Source organism: Seriola dumerili, unplaced genomic scaffold (genome assembly GCF_002260705.1).
Source record: "Seriola dumerili isolate Sdu_G_001 unplaced genomic scaffold, Sdu_1.0 BDQW01000166.1, whole genome shotgun sequence".
Classification (NCBI taxonomy): Eukaryota; Metazoa; Chordata; class Actinopteri; order Carangiformes; family Carangidae; genus Seriola; species Seriola dumerili.
Genome location: NW_019174421.1, coordinates 719,106 through 738,278, shown reverse-complemented (window position 1 = coordinate 738,278; position 19,173 = coordinate 719,106). Strand labels below are relative to the sequence as shown.

Genomic DNA, 19,173 nt, shown 5'->3' with positions numbered 1-19,173 from the left:
TACCATTCCTGTTCCATCAGTTCCTTCAGTCACATGTTCACATCTGCTCCTCAAGACTGATCTGTATGTTGATCTAAAAACCTGCTGCTACCTCCACAGAGACTCCACTCCTCTTCTCTCTGTGAAAGACAATCTTCTTTATCCACTAACATGTCACAGTCACAGCGTCAACATCTCTGTCTGCATTGGTCGCCAACCTCAAAGAGGCCGGGGCATTCAAACTAACATGAACCGATCTGTTCTAGTCCTAAAGTTTCATTCATCAAGTCAAATTAAAATTCTGAATATAAAAACTGCCTCTTATTTTAGGTCTATAACCATTATGTGTATTCATATCTTGTTAAGCTGTTATGAAAATATATTTTCTAACAAATATTTAAAATCCAATTAAAAACACTTTTAGATATTTCTGTGTTGATGAATTATTTGACGTTTTTGTGAATCTTTCAGGAAGCTGATCATGAATTTAATCTTGATTTTCTGCTATTGCAGTCCTATCAGCTCTTTGTATCTGCGCACTTTAAAGCTGGAGTGCAGGACTTTTACATATTAAAGAAACGTGTGCTGAAATCCAAACCTTGCTTAAATGAGTTCTCACAGAGCTGCATATAACCTCTCAGGCTCCAGGTCCATCTCTGTATTTCTGCAGTAATAGCTGCCTTTTAAATCTTTTGCTGTCTGTGGCTGACTTTCCTTACTGCCGCACCTGGTTACTGATGCATTTAGAGGTCAATAAGGGAAAGACTGATTTTTCAGGGATAGCTAGGAGCAGGCGAGGAAACAATAGAGAGTAACCCATCATTGTACAAGCGTCCAAGAAAAAGTCCTGATTCTCCAGATAAAAAGAAACTCTCAGAGGAAACAGAGGAAACTTGCGGTGCTTTTCCTGTTGCCACGAGAGCGCTGACAGAAGGAGGGGACTGATGTGAAAATACTTGAGATAGGCTATTTAACTACTGACCATTTAACTTCACCTGAATAATGACTCATCATCGTTGAGCTGGTTGATAGTGGTTGACCTGTGATTACTCTCACTGCCAGAGGGGGGAGACACTGAATGATAAAGTGTCACCTCCAACATGGAGACACTAGTGTTTCTCCTCTGTCCTTTCTGTTGATTGACAACAGGCGTCTACAGACTCGGTGAGAGCACACAGAGCCTGTTGACATGAAATCAGGCTCGTATGTTCATGCAGCCACCTTCACACTGACCTGCAGTTCATGAAAATTCAGTTAACATGAAGACGCTCTGCTCTTATAAATCTGATGCAAAGGACTGTGCGTGCTGCATTGTTTCGTGTCTCGGAGTTTTTGTTGTGCACCAAACACAGAGTTTATGAAATCTAGGCCTCCTGGTGTTCTCCCTGTTTCCTTCACGTGTCTAAAACTGAATCACTTCAGCCTCAGTTTACAGTAGAAACAGTCTCTTACTAGTGAGTCTGCAGGTCCAGGTTCATCACGAAGTTTATGAGATCTACTGTTGGACAAGTCACTCTTCATCAGAACAGAAGAAATGGATCCTGGGAGACTCTGCTCTCAGTCGGTGGTTACTGACCTCTTGCAAACCAAAAAACATGTTTTGTTATTCATATCACATCCGGATCACTTGATTCAATTCTTCCTCTGATGACAGGAGCCGATGCTGGGAACTCTCAGCCTTGACGTCACATCCAAGCACCACACACTGTTACTGAAGGATGAAAAGCAACACAGCTCAAAGAAGCAGAAGGTCACTACAAAGTGCGAGGATTCGAGAGGATCCAGAGGTGGTTCTGTGACACCCGACACCGCTCCCAGCATCTGTATCCACAAACTCAGCTCGCACTTGTGTCAAACATTCTGGATTCTACCTGCATTAACAGTCCTCAACAAAAGACATGGACCAAACACACAAGATGGGCAGAGTCACATCTGCATATGAACCTATCACTGATGGATGTCTTGTGTGTAACTTAAAGGAATTTCTGATGTTATTCTACATTCTCGTTCTTGACAACAAAACCTCCATGAAAAGACCCAAATCCAAACAGAGTGTGTCTCTCAACAACTTCCTTCTGTGTCCTCTCAGCTCGGAGCTCATGGTTCCTACTTTCAAGCGGTAAAACCTTAAAAACACCTCTACCGAATATATACTTGTTCATTTTTTAAAGCAGTCTCTTACTGTGAGTCTGGAGCGCGTACAGGTTCATCAGAAGAAGTCTGGAAGATGTCCTTTCGGATCCGAGTCACTCTTCATAGACAGAACAGCAATGGATCCTGAGGACTTTGCTCCGTCCTTCCTCTTCCTCCACACCATCACTCATTCTTAACAGGCACTTCAGTCAGGTCTGAGAGGGGAACCGTAACACTGACTTGTGAGCTCAGACACACAAGAGTCAAGGACAATCTGCTTCAAGAGTCAACATGCAACACTAAAGAGAAACCAGGAAGTAACACACACACTAACAGAAATAACAGTATAATAAACTTCCACACTGCTCAGTTCTTCTAGTCGTATTATTCAGCTCATCACAACATTGACTCAAACTGTTTGATTCTGACCGCAGAGAACAAGGAGACGTACCACAGCTCATGTTAGTTCCCTCCTTTTTTTACTCAGTGTCTCTGTGTGGAGACAAAAGTTCACTCTGACTCTTCTTCCCCCACATTCCAAGCGGAGAAAACTGACTCTGAGACTTTCACAGTAAAATAATAATAATGTTGTATTTACACTCCCCCGCCTCAGGCATCAGTTTCCCTCCTTCTGCTGCGTCGACTCAAATTGGAGTCTGAACAAACACTAAACACTTTCACTTTCACTTGCTCCTCCCCTCTGCATTCATAGGTAATCACATGAGTCTGTCTACGTGTATATGTATGACACACACACACACACACACACACACACACACACACACACACACTTTCATGGTGCTGGGTTTGAGAGCGTCCCTGTTTAGTTCAGTCACACAGATAAACACACAAGTCCTAAAACTGCCTGATGTGGTCCAGATGTGTACAAAAAACATCTGTAAATTGCTATGTTTGCCTTTTCACACACTGAATAAAGGTTTGACAAATTTGAATCTGTGTTTTAAAAGATCTTTATGGTGTCTGTTATAATCTAGTCCAGGGCTGATAAGTCTGAGTGCAGTGGTTGTTGATCTGGACCTGGTCCATGGTGTGTGTCATTAATGAAATCAAGTTTCCACAGATGTAAAGGTGGCGGTGGCCTGACGTCACTCCTGACCGTGAGGTAGACGACCATCCTGGCTGCTTCAGCAGAGTCCGGCTGCTCCGAGTCTCCGCGGGGGTCCAGCAGATCCGGATCACAGCGCTGCAACACACTGAAGCACAGAGACACAGACACACAACAGACACAGACACACAACAAACACAGACACACAACAGACACAGATACACAACAAACAGACACACAACAGCGCGCCATGTTTATTTCACACGGAGTCTGAAAACCGACCAACAACAACAAGTGCTAGCTCTGTCAGTTAGCTCTAGCTAGCTAGCTCTCGAACATCCGTCACTGCCGTTAAATCTCATGGTTTCACACATTTGAGTTCATCGTTTGGCGCGGGAAAGTTCGGCTGAACGTCCAGACACATTTAAATCACTTCCTCTGAACAGAGCAGACGTTAACTGAGAGGACTAACGTTAAATGTTGAAGTTTTTAGAGACTTACGCTCGGACTTCAGCCATTTCTGTTCTCAAATTCCCGCCACGAGTGATCTGATTGGTCGGTTCTTGGTGACGCCATAGTCCGTTTTTATCGGGTTTGACTGGCGGTTGGAAAAACGGTGAGCAAAGTTTTCCTCTGGACACACTAAAGGCTTCACACCCCAACACCTGTAAACACGCTGAGGTGGGAAATCAGTGGAGTTCAGCTTTAACATGTTTCACTATGTTTAACACCACTCACTGCACCTCCCCTGATCATTGAGTGTGTGTTTCCCCCTGTGACCACCAGGGGGCAGCATTTCATTAAACACCTGCAGAATGAGCCTCAGAGCTTCAGCCTCAACCCTCCTCCAACAGGGTCTACTGACAGGGTGTACCAGGGACTCAAAGGCTCAACATAACCGCTCCTATCATCACATCATCACAGTCTCACAGCCTCATATATATATATATATATATATATATATATATATTATCTTTTTACATATTTTCACCATAGGAGATGAACAACAATCTAATATATTTACAATGTGTAAATACAGATGTGATATGGAAACAAACAGTAAAAAAGGGTTGGCCTGTTTGAGTCTCCTGTGTGGTCCTGTGTTTGAAGTAAGTCCTTCTTATTGTTTCAACCTCTCCTCCTGTTTCATCTGTTCACGTCTGTTATGATCTGAGTTCACCACCAGCAGAAATAGGTCAGTCACTCTCACCGTGTAATAACTGATTCCTGCCAAGGACCGTGAGGTTTACGAGCGTGGACATCAGCACACAGATAAAAGACCAGGAACTGCACCATAAATCGCCACACTGCCAACATCAACCGTATAGTTTCCTCTTATCTGAACACTGGGAGGGTCAAAGACACAAAGTGGGTCACAGCAGTTTCCATGACCAGCTCCTGTGACTGTCGTCTGCTGGATGAGCTGCTGCATTAGTGCATCTGATATATTGATCACAATTTTCAACTGAAAGAATTTCACTTCAACAGTGATCAGTGGTCAGCTGACTCCTCATGAGACTCTTAAATAATACGACGTCATTTCAGTTTTTATTTCTGAGAATGAACAAAAACACCCTGAAAAACAAACTCAGATTTTTACTAAAGTAGCACAGAAGAATACTACAAGTAAAAGTACAGAAGCATCAGCTTTATATCAAAATATATTTATGGAACAAAAGTAAAAGTTCTCATTATGCAGAATGGGCCCTTTCTAAATCTCATGTATATTACTGTATTCTAAATATTGAAGCACGTATCAATATAATGTTACAGCTGGTCTAGACCATTTGAACTGCTTTCTATCATCTGGGCAGCTGTTTCTCTTATAACACCTCATCATTTATTTACTGTTTCCACCCACAGACACAGGAAGTAGGGTTGTCAAAAAAATCGATACTCAGATATTAATCGATACTAAAAATTAGCATCTGATCAGATACTGATTTGAAACAGTATGGATACCAACAGCGCCGTCTTCACCTCCTCCAGTTGACACAACTTCATACAGCAGCACTGCAGACAGGCAGAGACACAGCCCCTCCCCCCACCAGCAGCTGAACACATGAACGCTAGTTGACGTTCACACACACTGAGCTGGTGTCTCCAGAATAAAACTACATTAACATGGCGAGTGCTGCTGCTGAAGAACCTTTACGACATGTTTAAGTTGAAAATGAAAAAAGAAAAAGTGCCGTTTGGAATTATTTTACATTATTATTTTACCTGGGCGGCGGCACACGTTCACATTAGCCGTTTAACTATTAGCAATTAGCCGATAGCCATATTAGCCGTCTGTTATCATTAAGCTAGCTGCTATGGCTAATAATAAAACGACTAATGTTAATGTGGGAGTTAGGCAGCAAACATCAGTCCTGCCCGTCTGTAACGTTAAAAGACTGTTCATTTAACAGGATAACATAATTATTTGTGTCTGAAAAGTGTTGTGTCATATATACTGCATATATTTTTGCACTACCTCAGACAACCTAAAAATAGTGTTGTCATTGATGTTATTATTTGTGTTGTTTTAATCTTTATTAAAAAAAGGGTAATTTTTTTCTCCCTGTGGTATCGAGTATTTTCCTGAGTATCGTATCAAGTTTGAAATTCTAGTATCGAGACAACCCAAACAGGAAGGAGCAGAAACCTTACGACTGTGACATCACAGACCTTTAACAAAAAAAAAAAGCTAACTTCAGGTAAAACTGTTTTTTTATCCGTATGTCTTCAGTCGCTAATGTCAAATATCCAACATGGTTAAAAAAGTCTTAAATACGAACGACTGGCAGCAGATTATCAGACAAAGTTCAGTCTCTTTGGTCATTTTGTGTCTCTTTATGTTTGTTTTACTCATTTGAACATCTGCTCTCGTCTGTTATGATCTGAGTTCACCACCAGCAGAAATAGGTCAGTCACTCTCACCGTGTAATAACTGATTCCTGCCAAGGACCGTGAGGTTTACGAGCGTGGACATCAGCACACAGATAAAAGACCAGGAACTGCACCATAAATCGCCACACTGCCAACATCAACCGTATAGTTTCCTCTTATCTGAACACTGGGAGGGTCAAAGACACAAAGTGGGTCACAGCAGTTTCCATGACCAGCTCCTGTGACTGTCGTCTGCTGGATGAGCTGCTGCATTAGTGCATCTGATATATTGATCACAATTTTCAACTGAAAGAATTTCACTTCAACAGTGATCAGTGGTCAGCTGACTCCTCATGAGACTCTTAAATAATACGACGTCATTTCAGTTTTTATTTCTGAGAATGAACAAAAACACCCTGAAAAACAAACTCAGATTTTTACTAAAGTAGCACAGAAGAATACTACAAGTAAAAGTACAGAAGCATCAGCTTTAACAGAAGACAAAGCTATCTTCAGGTAAAGCTGTTTATTTGTCTGAATGTCTTCAGTCACTAAATACTTAAATACGAACGACTGGCAGCAGATTGTCAGTCAAAGTTCAGTCTCTTGTTCATCCAGAGACCAGTTCATCCAGAGACCAGTTCATCCAGAGACCAGTTCATCCAGAGACCAGTTCACATCAGAGACCAGTTCATCCAGAGACCAGTTCATCCAGAGACCAGTTCATCCAGAGACCAGTTCACATCAGAGACCAGTTCACATCAGAGACCAGTTCATCCAGAGACCGAGACCAGTTCATCCAGAGACCAGTTCATCCAGAGACCAGTTCACATCCAGAGATCAGTTCATCCAGAGACCAGTTCACATCAGAGACCAGTTCACATCCAGAGATCAGTTCATCCAGAGACCAGTTCACATCAGAGACCAGTTCACATCCAGAGATCAGTTCATCCAGAGACCAGTTCACATCAGAGACCAGTTCACATCAGAGTCCCGTCTGTGGTTTAGAGAACAGCAGCTCTGTGGTTCAGGTCAGGGAAAGATGGTGGTTCAGGTTGAATGTAAATAAACAGGTTGTGAAGTTTTAGTGTCTCAGCAGCAGCTGAGAGTCTGAACAGAATCATAGAACAGTTGAATAAAGCTGGAGTCACTACAGGTGGAGATTTAACTGTGAGATCAGACATTCAGGTGGAACAGATGTTCAGTATCAACACATCTGTGACTTGTTACATTTCCTTGTTATGATAGAAATAAAACGTTGAAGTTTAGATGTATAGAAACTTGTATCATCTGTATAGAGACAGGGTTGAAACCAAAGATAATTAATTTACAATGAGATAAAACAAAGAAAAAAGCAGCAAATCCTCACATTTTAAAAGCTGGAACAAATACAAATGACATTAAGCTGCTATAAACAATGTTTTTACATTTACAATCGATCAAATGAAGCCTCAGCTGACTCACTCTGCAGCTCATTGTTCTGGTGGAGGTGCAGGGTTTGTAATTGTTTTATGTCTCTTTATAGTTATTTGTCATATTGCATCTCTTAGTGGTTGTTGTGTGTCTCTATGTAGTTAGGTTAGCATAACGGTATATTTTCCATTCATTATGAGCTGTAAGTATGCAGACTAAAACTAACAGAGTAAAAGAATAACAGAATACAGAATAAAACTAACACCTCTAATAAGTGTAATTTTAGGACCTCATGCTAGCTTGTAATGCTCATTTACATAGTTTATTGATTTTGACTGGACAGCACAACAGACATTTCCTAACAACCAATCTACACGTTATTGAAGTTTTGACTTGCTAAGACATTTATTATGTTTTAATGGAGCATCCTCATTTAGTAAATCACCAGCTAGTGGTTACTGAGTACTCAGGAGGGACTTGACGTTCAAACTTAGTGATGGATTTTCAAGAGCTGTTACAACACAGTCCTGGTCTCTGTTAAGGAAAACTTTTGAATTTAAATATTTATTCATTATTTTTTTGTTTTAGCCTTAATGTGTTCCAATGCGACGATCCCTGCAGCGCCCATTGCACCTCCAACTAGAGCTCCTGCTACAGTTCCTACTGTACTTCCAACCATGCTCCCAAGAAAGTGTGAAACTCCTCCAACACAACCAGCTCCAACCAATGCAGACCCACCTACAGTGAGTGCGAGTTTCCTTTTAAGATGAGCTGCTTTTACCGAGTAAGATGTTCCTTTGTTTTCCTTTACCATCTGGTTGATCTTCTCCAGAAGCTCGTTGACCTGAGACAGATCCTGGACTGTGTTGTCAATAGCATGGTATCTGTTCTCACAGTTAGAGACAAAGTCTTTGAGATCCTGGTTTTCTTGAATTAACTCCTCAATATTTCTTCCTTTTTCCATTTCATCTCTAAGGGTGAACAACACCATGGTGTATTTCAATACCTCATCGTCGAAAGTTTTCTTAAAAGTCTCCACTCTGTCAAGATCACTTTTTACAAACGCGCTCACCTTCTGCACGAACAGGATCACATGAGGACCAGGATTAACATTCGAGAAAGATTTCTTGATCTCCTCCATCACCTGCTTGTCTTCTTTTCCTGTCTGACACAGACCTGGAGTGTCGACAACAACCACGTTTCGTCCACCGATCTTCACTTGTTCCTTCTGACACTTGTCTGTATAAGAGTTGGGACATATGCGGGAGCCTGAAGTTGCCTCATCCTCTCCTCTCTCCGCTGAGATCCTCAGGATGTTGTTCATGACTGCCGTCTTTCCAGCTCCGACCTTCCCAATGAGCACAATCCTCAGCTCTGTGGGAAATATTACAGACATCAGTAGAGGAAGAACTATTACTGCAGTAAACACAAGGCTATAAATACACTGTGCTGTCGGTCGGCTTTCCTAACTGGGAGCGCTCTGAACAGAATCTACTGTTGGTAATGTACCTCACATAACCCCACGGCACATAACGCAAACTATTAATTGTCTAGCTTGGCATTGTTGTTTTAATTAGTTTTCACCAATACAATAATACTTCCTCTTTTTAGTACCATTGAAACAATATTATCAACTACCATAATTATGCAGATGACATCCAAATTTACTTTGCTCTGTCACCAAATGTCTACAGACCCATAGATTCTCTCTAGAAGGGAAATGAACAAATAAAAGAATGGATGTGTCTGAATTCTTTCACCTAAATAATTGTCTTTAATTATTTAGAAGGAAGTCTGAGAGTAAACACTCATCTTCTATGTGTCCAATCTAACTTGGTGTAATGTTGGACTCAGAGTTTAACAAATTAACAACAAAGTCTGCATTCTCTTATTTTAAAAACAGGAATCATGTCCAGGCAGGACTTTAAATTAATCCATTCTTTTGTTACCAGCAGGATAAATTACTGTAATGGTTTTCTCTCATTCAGAAAGTTGCTCCTAGATTCCTAACAAAAAGACAAGTGAAGACATCCTAGCAGTTCTCACATCATCAGTCAGAAGGCTGCAAACTGTTCACAAAGTGCAAACTAAGCATGGAGAAGCAGCCTTTAGTTACTGGAACAAACCTCCAGAGAAAATGACACTGCCTTTAAATCCAGATTAATTCTGTTCTGCACTACATTGGACTGCGCCCTCAGTTGGGTGTTTTGCAGTTGTTGTGCTGTTTGAACTGCCTGTGTATGAAATGTGTCACATATTTATACTTTCCATGCCACATGAGATTTTTTCCCTTGTATCATAATTTCTCAACCTGTATTTTTATTCTAAATCCCCTGATTTGACTAAGAAGCCAGCACACAGGTCAAGTTGTAGTCAGAACATCAAAGTCATCAGAACAAACAAAGTAAATGGGAAGTACACAGTAACTGAAAGAGGTTATCATATTCTATATAATACAGTTATGGTAAACATATATAATAAGATAAAACAAAACAACTTTGACATAAAAAAGTTACAGTCAATGGGATCTGTACAGACTGTCAAAATACAATCATATTATCTCATATCTTTAGATGACTGATTAAAAGTTAACTCAAAACAATAGAAATGAAGGGTTTAATACTTATTTTGACAGCTGAGAGCTGGAAAACATCATGCATCATGAATATAACTGATGAACTAGTTTATAATTTTTACCAATTATATCAAACCCAGACAGCACCCAGAGCATTAGGACTGTTTAAGAAATATACTCACCAGGCAGTAAATTCTCACTGGTCATCTTTGCTGTGTAAATGCAGCTGATCTGTGATATCTTGTCACTGTGGATGTCTTCTTCTGACTATTTTAATTTCCAACTCATCATTATATATCATAGCCTGCTGCAAGTTCCCTCCCCTGAAGTACACATCACCTGTTCCCAGTCAAAATCTAACCAGTCACAGATCACAAATAAAGATGTAGCTCCAACCAACACATTTGGGGGCAGAGATAAAATATATTATGTAGAGTAGCTACATTTCCACAAGTACTGAGGACAGTTTACCTACACACACACATGAACATGCTGTAAGGAGTATCATTGTTCTTTCCTACAGACATGAACAATGAAATAAAAACAAAATCTTGCTTTTGTGAAGTTTATCTTACTCAGTGGGAGACTGTTTTTATTTTTTATTATATTTGAAACACAAAAACAAGTTCATTAGTCACAGCTGCAGATAATTACACCTACATAAAGTTAGACAAACAAACCTGAGATACAAAAGCACACATGCTATTGCTGTGAATGATGAATAAGGTTATGGACATGCTTTTGAGTTTTTTATGGGTTTCTGTGGGTTAATGATGGTAATTTGGATTAGCATTCATTAACTTAGGTAACAGTTATTTATCTCACACTACAATACATTAGTTCAGATATCATACATCCAAATCCAACATTAGTACCTAAAAGGTTCCTATATATGTTGGAGCCAAAATGAGCTTCCTCTGCAGGGCAGTTTGGCTCAGTCCTCGAGATAGAGCAAGGAGCTCGGACATTCAGAGGGAGCTCGGAGTAGAACCGCTGCTCCTTCACACTGAGTTGAGTTGTTTTGGGCATCTGATCAGGATCCTCCTGGGCGCCTCCCTTTAGAGGTTTTGGTAGGAGACCCCAGAGCAGACCCAGAACACATTTGAGATAATCTATATCTCATCTGCCTTAGGAAGGACTAGTGTTCCCTGAGGAGGAGCTGGAAGACTCTGCCAGGGAGAGGGACCTCTGCACTGCCCTGGTCAGGGCTGGAAATGGATGAACGGATGGATGAATTTCATTTATTCTTCTTTTTTGGTCAAACCTGGCACCTACATTACCCACAATGCAACCTGACTTCAGACTACGCTAATAGTGGCGTATAGTAGCTAATAATGTAGATTTTTATTCGTTCCAACAAGTCCTCCAACCTGAACAACTGTACCAACGGCAGCGTACCTACCTTTGTCGCTGTGGTTACTATAATAATGGTCATTGTTTGGCCAGGTTAAGGAAAAGATGGTGATTCGGGTTGAAATGAGTACTTCCTCAGCATTAAATGATCTTTGTTGTCATGGTTACGATAATAACAATGTGGTTAACTTTGTCGAACAGTCATGAATAATGGAAACAGCATAAACTGCTACTTTCACACGGGAATTGAAAGCTATCCATCCACCTCCTCCTCCTCCTGACGTGGACTTTGTCTCTTTATACGTCACCGACACTTTTCCCTTCGCTCCTGTCATAACTACTACGACCACTAGATGTCGCCTAGCAACAAAACCTAACAATGGATCATAATAACCTGCTGCACAGACGACCAATGAGCTTGTTTTTTTTTTTACAGTCTCATTCGTTCACCTTCATTACTGAAGCATGTCTTACATACAATTACTTGTAACAGAAATATAACCATAAATATTGGAAAAGGAAGCACAGGGATTGAATTAAGTGCAGCAGGCTTAGTTAGCTTGGCTAAGGTTGTTCCTCTACAAACCTGCTTCTGGCTAATGTCCAATCGCATGAAAATAAAATGGATGAAATAAGACTCAAGCTCACTTAGCAACGCAAGATCAGAGACTTGTCTCCACATCTTTACAGAATCCTGGATCCGTCTGACCTTGATGGGTGGACCGTGATCCGCGCTGACGGAACACAAGGTAAGATGAGGGGAGGCGGACTGAGTGTACATCAATGATGCTTGGTGTTAAAACGTAGTCAAAGTGGATGGACAGTGTTTGCCAGATGTTGAGTTTTTAATTGGTCTGATTGCTGACAAAACAATCCCACAATATGTTCTTTCCCACTATTTTATTTATCTTTTGTTTTCCGCTCACTTTTTTGGCAGCTATCTAGTCTTTATCTAGTCCTAGAAATATGTGAGACATTCTGGGGATTACTTTTCTCAGAGATACAGTATGTCTCATAATTTACGAAATATTCAACGTTTTGTCAGAAATCTTTCCCTTAGAAATGAATGGGAAAAAAATGTAACTCTTTGTAACTCAACTATCTTGGCATACTTTCAGCTAGAGACTTAATTTCAACTTTAAACAGGTCCCAAGCTTTTCAGCTATTTAACTTGTATTCAACTTTCTGATATCTTGTACAGTTTCTGATTTATCACAGTTTAAGTTTCATGATTTCTTCTGTTTATAATGGGTGTGTATTACACAGAATGTTCAGAGGCTAAAGTGAGTGACATCACATAAACTGCTCTAAAATATGTCTGTTTCACTTGTTCTCATGGACACAAATTTCACTCTTCACTCGTCGTTTATTTCACCAAAACGTGGGCAAATCTGTCTTTTTCCAGAGACTTACAGAATTTGAAGTATGTGCTTTAAAGGTGCAGGAGAACCATTCAACTGCCCCATTCACTCGAAGGAAAACTGAGGAGGGAAACAAGGAAAACAAAGTGTTTGTTTTTTTTAATCACTGCAACATTTTTTGCGCCACAGACAGACAGACAGACAGACAGACAGACAGACAGACAGACAGACAGACAGACAGACAGACAGACGATTGATGCTTCCAGCTCACTCTAGCTAACTCCACACAGAGACAGAGTTTACTGTGTTCAGAGTCTCTCCTCTCAGAAAATATAAAGCTTCAGGAGACAGGAGTTATGATCTTTTACTGGTAAGCCTGAGTTCAAGAGATATCTTTCAACTGAATGTGTGTCTCAATATAAAATCACCATGGCAACCTCTGAGGACAGTGGGAGCACAGCTGTTTCCAATCAGCTGATTAGGGACTCCTCTGATGTCTGTGGTGTTTTCTGTGAAAGTCTTGCTACAGACTTCTCCAACACTGAATACAGACAATGATTCACACACCTCTCAGCTGTTTGCACTGGAAATATGTTTCAGTCCGGTTTTAGTCAGGAAACATTCGGCAGTTAATTTCAGTTGATGCTTCTTGCTAACTCCACACAGACAGACGATAAAAAAACACTTTTGGACACGACTTGGACAGTTTTCTCTTCTCGAGCACAATGCATGATGGTATATATTGCTTGGGTAGTGACCACACACTATTTTGCATGATGCATTGTGGGATGCATAAGTCCACAATATAGGGTTTAAGAAATCTCACTATACATTCAGACAGCACTACAAAATGGTGAACTCAGTATATAGTGGACTATACACATCAGTTCAGACAGAGCAGAGAAGGTCTGTATACATCAGCTGACTGGCATCAGCTGCTCAATATACTCTCATCAGTTCAACAGACCTTATCTAAACACCTACAACTTTCCACAGTGTGAGACGCTAAACTGCCTGATGTAGAAAAACACAGAAGTCTATTGTTGTAATTCAGTTGGAGCTGGTTTTGCTCCACACGCTGATCTCTGCAGCTTCTTTGGCCTTTCATCTGTGGTCACAAGCGCTGTTTCTGCTGGGAACTGCACTTATTGATAAGAATATATAAGATATCTCTCCTCTCTCACTTCATCTTGTTGTCAACACTGAGAAACAGCTGCAGCTCACACTTTCTGCTGTGACTGTTAGTCAGTGTCACTACTCAGGTAAATGCAGCTCAAAATCAAAAGTTTGATCAAGTATGAATGTAACTGCCTACTTGTGTTACTGAATACAGTGTAGTGCACGTCTGTATGAGTGACTACAGAAATGTAATGAGTGTAATCGTATGTCATGAATAGTATGTGTTTCAGAATAATGAGTATCATACACAAAGAATAAACAGACTGAATTTAATCATGTGATGCAACATAGGTAACATACCAGGGATGCACAGGGAATGAATTGGATTTCTAACTCAGCCCATCAAAATCAAATCAATAATAAACCATCACCACACCACACATGTTGATTACAAGTAAATACATGAACAAGTATATAGAGACTCAGGATATTTGTTGATAATAATGAAAACACAAATGTGTAAATCAAAAACATCTGATTAAAAGATTTCTCATCACAAACACACATCTGTAAAAGAATCATTTAAAGAGTTTTCAGCACACAGTAAGTGTAGTTTACAACAGGATTCAGTCAAAGGTTTGCAGTAAATCATACAGAGAGATTATAATTATTGTAACCATGACAACCAAGGTCCGGTACGCCTGCCAGCGCAGGGGTGCTCTTTCAGGAGACACTGCTATGGGTCATAACAGAGGGTTGAGAACCTGCATGGTTGATCAGGTTGGAGGACTGGTTGAAACATGCAGTCTGACCCCTCCTTGAGAGTTTTTGTAGCAGTATAACCACGTAAGCTTTTCTACTGAAAGAGGACCGTTATTTTATTCATGCAACAAACAATGTTGAATAATGATCCATATATTAACTGTCCACTAAACATGACTGTAGCAAAGTTTATACAGTTTATACATTTTGATAACAGTGAAGTCTTTAGGATTTCGTCTGTGAAAAAGAAGAAAACTAAAAAATTACATGAAATTTACACATTTGCATGACTATGATTTTCCCTGTGTCATGTGTTTTTAGTACTCCAGCTACTTAGCTTCTACTGCTTAGCTTCAGGTGGCATGCATTCATAAGCTAGCTTCACCACAAAATCAATGTAAGATTTCACAAATGGACAGTGTTTCTCCAACTCATCTACGCCCTTATGGTACCACTGCCTCAACTGCACTGAAACATCGAGTGAGCTGTCAAGTAACTTGCACTTTTGCATTTCTTCAAAGGCAGTTTTAGCCTTTTCAAACACTGCACCTTCACAGTATTTTCCTCCATTTTTATTGACCAACTTGTTGATCTTCTCCAGCAGCTCGGTCACTTGATTATTCTCGGCCTTGTTGTCGAAGGCTTGGTGGTCCACACCAAGCTTGATGTAGTCACTGAGACTTTTATTTCGGGATTGTTCCAAGAACTTCTTAATGTCACGTTTATCTTGACAATGGGTGAACAAGACGATCGTGTGACTTTTTGATTTTTCGAAGACTTTCTTGAAGTTTTCCAGAGTGTCTTCGTCGTCTTGTGAGAACTCACTCAGGTCCACCACAAACAGGAACACATGAGGACCAGGTTGAATCAACGTGATGCAATTTAGGATTTCTTCCATCACCGACTCATGATCTTTTTTGGTGTGACACAGACCTGGAGTATCAACAATAGCCAGAGTTTTTCCAGCCAGAGCTTCTCCAGAATCATCACCAAGCTTTCTTATCTCCCTCTGGCAGTCTTGTGTCACAGAATTAAAACTCTGATTAACAGGAAAAATGTCTTGCCCAAGGATCCTGTTCCCTGATGAACTCTTCCCAACTCCGGTCCTTCCAAAGAGCACAATCCTCACCTCTGGTTCTGACACTGTTGGAAGATTTTAAATGGACATAATTTACATTAGCGTGACATCAGCTATGACCACACACACACACCTGATTTGTTTGAAAGTGCAATGGACAATTCAATACCAGTCATCATATTTTTTACTAATTTGACCACATCCTGAACTCAAAAATCTGTCTTGACCCAAGTAATTCAGTAAAAATCAATTGTAACTGAAAACTATGCTATAAAAAAGTACTCTGATACTTATAACATTATAGCCGTGCAGCCTGGTAAGTGCTGCACGGCTGTAATGTTATAATCTGTACAAAAGCTTTGTCAGCTAAGCACTAATTCGAAACTAAAAGCAAATTTGCCTGTTATTTTTCATCTATCCAACAATTTAGTTTTCTGGTGTGTAATACACATTGCAGTCTCACAGGGGCACGAAAGTGGATATAAACTTTTATTCTCATTATCCTACATTAGTAATCTAGACGCAGATAGTTCATGTCGTATATTCAATATGCTGACGATACTGCTCTCTTTATGTCTTATAATTGGACCCATGGTTACTCTTAATACTAATACTTACTACACCTTAATATGACTTGTTCTCTGATAACAGGATGTCTCTTTTCCTTAGTGAAGCTAAACCCATTCTCTATTGAAACTAAATATGAAGTAGGAAAGACACCTGGGTGTTTATTAATGTGGGGGAGTCTTTCATGACTGCAAAAATGGTACCAATCATCTTGGGTGTAAACTATAAATGTATCCTTCGATAAAATTTATAGATCACTAAATCAAAGGATTCAATTTTTGTCCTGAAAAGCACATTTTCTCAGCCACTGTAAGAGCATGAATTCAAAGGAATTTTGTTAATGCTCCCATCTCCTGGTTTAATATACAGTTACTTCATAAAATGGCAGTTCAACACATTTTGATTTACTGAGTTTAAAAAGTAAAACACATGAAAAGAAATTGCAGCAGTGCAGTGGAATAATTTAAACTTTAACTGATGTCAAATTTTTTAGATTTGTCATTTTACTTATTTTCATTGCAATTTAATTTTTTTCTTTTGCAAAATAGTGTCTAAATAATTAAATAAGTTAATTTAGTCAAAAATATTAACCAATACAGTTTAGCTGTTAAATGACAAAAGTTGACAAGTGGTCATGTGTGACCATGGAAATATCATAAGCTGCACTAAATACTGACTGCAAATGTTAATTTTTAGTATTTTTTAGATGTCCTTGATTTGTCTGAAAGCTTAGGCACAGTGAATATTACATATTCATATATTTTCTATGTAATTTGTGACACACAGGAATTATTGAGCCAGATGATAAAGAGCTGTTAAATATTTAAAGTCATCAAGACAACACACACATGCTTAGAAGATGTAGTCAAATATAACACAATGCAACTATGACACATTATATAAATATAAATAAAATTATAGGATGTGAATTTTGTGAAGCAAAAAAAAGGATCATACAACAAACAAGGTCAGTGAGGACTGAAAAATTACAGAATAAAATCAAACAAACTTGATAGTTGCAGATGAGTGATTAATGTTCACTAAAATATATAAAAGGCTTAAATTTAATGATTGAGAGCAGGTATTATAAGCAGGTATTTTAAACATCATTGGTGTTAATGATCTATGAAAACAATATAAAAGAGGAGAATAAAATGTTACTCTGCTGGTTTATCAAACACTACCCTGAGTTCAATTGCTGAATATGAAATATACTTACCATGTTCCATGTTGGACATCTTTGTCTTTTAAGAGCAGTTGAGATGTGATGTCTTGTAGCTGTTTGTGGTTGTTATTGAATTTTTTGTCACTTCATTTTTATATTATAAAGTCTGTGTAGCTCCCTCCCCTCAACATGTCATCTGCTACCTAGCCAGTTTGAGCCAACCAGTCACAGATCAGAAACCAAAATGTAGCTGCAAGCAGCAAATCAGGGGACAAAAGGAGTGCATTGAGCAAAGTACATTTTATGTAGAGTTTGACCAATAGTTCACTCCATATTTTACTTGTAAACTTAAATGTTGTGGTTGGTTTTTACAGTAGATTTTATGTTTCATATATTACTGGGCTGTCTTAGAGAAAAGCATGTTTGAGGTTAAAAAGTGCAACTTTGGGAATTCATGTTTTTAGCCCAACCTGGCATCAACCTGTTTAGTTGGTGTCCTTTTTAACAGTGAAGTAGAAAGAGTGCAATCAAAAGAAAACGGTAGAGAGGAATATAGAGTGGCCCATCATGACCCTGGCTGAGCTTCTAACACAGATGATGTTCTGGGCTGTAGTCATGGGAGATAAGCAGCTGCTTGACAACAGCTGGACATGCCATCAGAAAGGGTTTACACAAAGCATCATCCAGAACAACTAAAAGCAATAGGCTGGATCGCTCTGCAGTGTAAAATAAATGCATTGTTTCATCACCAGAGGTGAGGAACCAGAACTGCTGAAAATAAGAAAGGTAGAAAGAGTGAAAGAATTAGATTAGCAATGTTAGCTGGTCGGCAGCCAGAGGAAGGATCTTTTTGTCTCTGTAGGAGAGCTATGGGCGGAGATGGTCTCAGAAACTGTTCTACAACCTGAAAAACTTTCATGAAGCATCCTGATGCCTGAAGAGCAGAGTGTCCACCATTCCAGAGAGAGTGCAAATGGTCCACCAGTGCAAACCTGCTCAAAGACCTAAAAAAGGTCAATAATTCTTTGGGTTCATAGGCTATTACAGGTTTTGTGCAGTTTCATTCTGCCTTTCCTAAAGTAGTAACAACCCTTAATGCCACTTTAGTAGGAACCCTACCTGTCACAGGTGTATGTACAGACAACAGGATAGAGTAACAGGCAAAAGATATTCAGGAACATGGGACACACAATCTTCATGAATAACAACATGAAGAACTGCCAAAGGGAAAGGGCGGGTGAACTGGTTATACACACTGAAGGACTGATGAAATAATGAGAAGCAGGTGTGGATGATATGGGAATGTGAACAGGTAAGCAAGTGAATGTGAGAGTTAGGTGACACGAATTGGTGAGGAAACTCCAAGGGCAACTGGTGGACAAGTGGTCTGGAAAGTTCCTCAGAAATGCAAGTTGCTGGAGACAGGGGGAGAGGTTCAGAGTGAGCAAAAGAAAAACAAGTGAAGCAGTCATTGTGACACTTCCCAAGAACGATCATGTCCAACTACGATCCTCTGAATGCATGAAGCAGAATGTGGATCTGTTCCTTTGAGCAGGTTTCTATAAACCACTCCATCTTTAAGCAGATGTAAGCACTGAGGTGCTCTCATGCTGCAGTCCTAGCACAGGTGAAGGATGGACAGGAACAGGTAATTGCATTGGTCTTTATCTGACTTACAATTCCTGATAGAGAATAAAATTCAGCTGCTGGTTCTCAAATGTGTTGTTACCG

General features: G+C 39.8%; 2 protein-coding genes across 2 annotated transcripts; both read right to left on the bottom strand.

Moving 5' to 3' along the window:
• Positions 1 to 7,153: 7,153 nt before the first annotated feature.
• On the bottom strand, positions 7,154 to 10,281 carry LOC111226835 (GTPase IMAP family member 7-like). The gene is made up of 2 exons (XM_022752129.1): positions 10,220 to 10,281; positions 7,154 to 8,836 (listed from the first exon to the last, which is right to left on the bottom strand). The coding sequence occupies exons 1-2, from the start codon at positions 10,242 to 10,244 to the stop codon at positions 8,034 to 8,036; spliced, it is 828 nt and encodes a 275-aa protein (XP_022607850.1). The 5' UTR covers positions 10,245 to 10,281; the 3' UTR covers positions 7,154 to 8,033.
• A 3,919-nt stretch (positions 10,282 to 14,200) lies between these two features.
• On the bottom strand, positions 14,201 to 17,558 carry LOC111226836 (GTPase IMAP family member 7-like). The gene is made up of 2 exons (XM_022752130.1): positions 17,497 to 17,558; positions 14,201 to 15,775 (listed from the first exon to the last, which is right to left on the bottom strand). Exons 1-2 carry the CDS (start codon positions 17,513 to 17,515, stop codon positions 14,973 to 14,975), a joined length of 822 nt encoding a protein of 273 aa, XP_022607851.1. The 5' UTR covers positions 17,516 to 17,558; the 3' UTR covers positions 14,201 to 14,972.
• Positions 17,559 to 19,173: the final 1,615 nt, after the last annotated feature.

Bases quoted from the DNA above. Each gene is read 5' to 3' on its own strand.
- LOC111226835 (XM_022752129.1), bottom strand. From the start codon at position 10,244: ATGACCAGTGAGAATTTACTGCCTG. The intron at 8,837-10,219 runs GTGAGTATATTT...TATTTCCCACAG, and splicing joins CAGTGAGAATTTACTGCCTG to AGCTGAGGATTGTGCTCATT.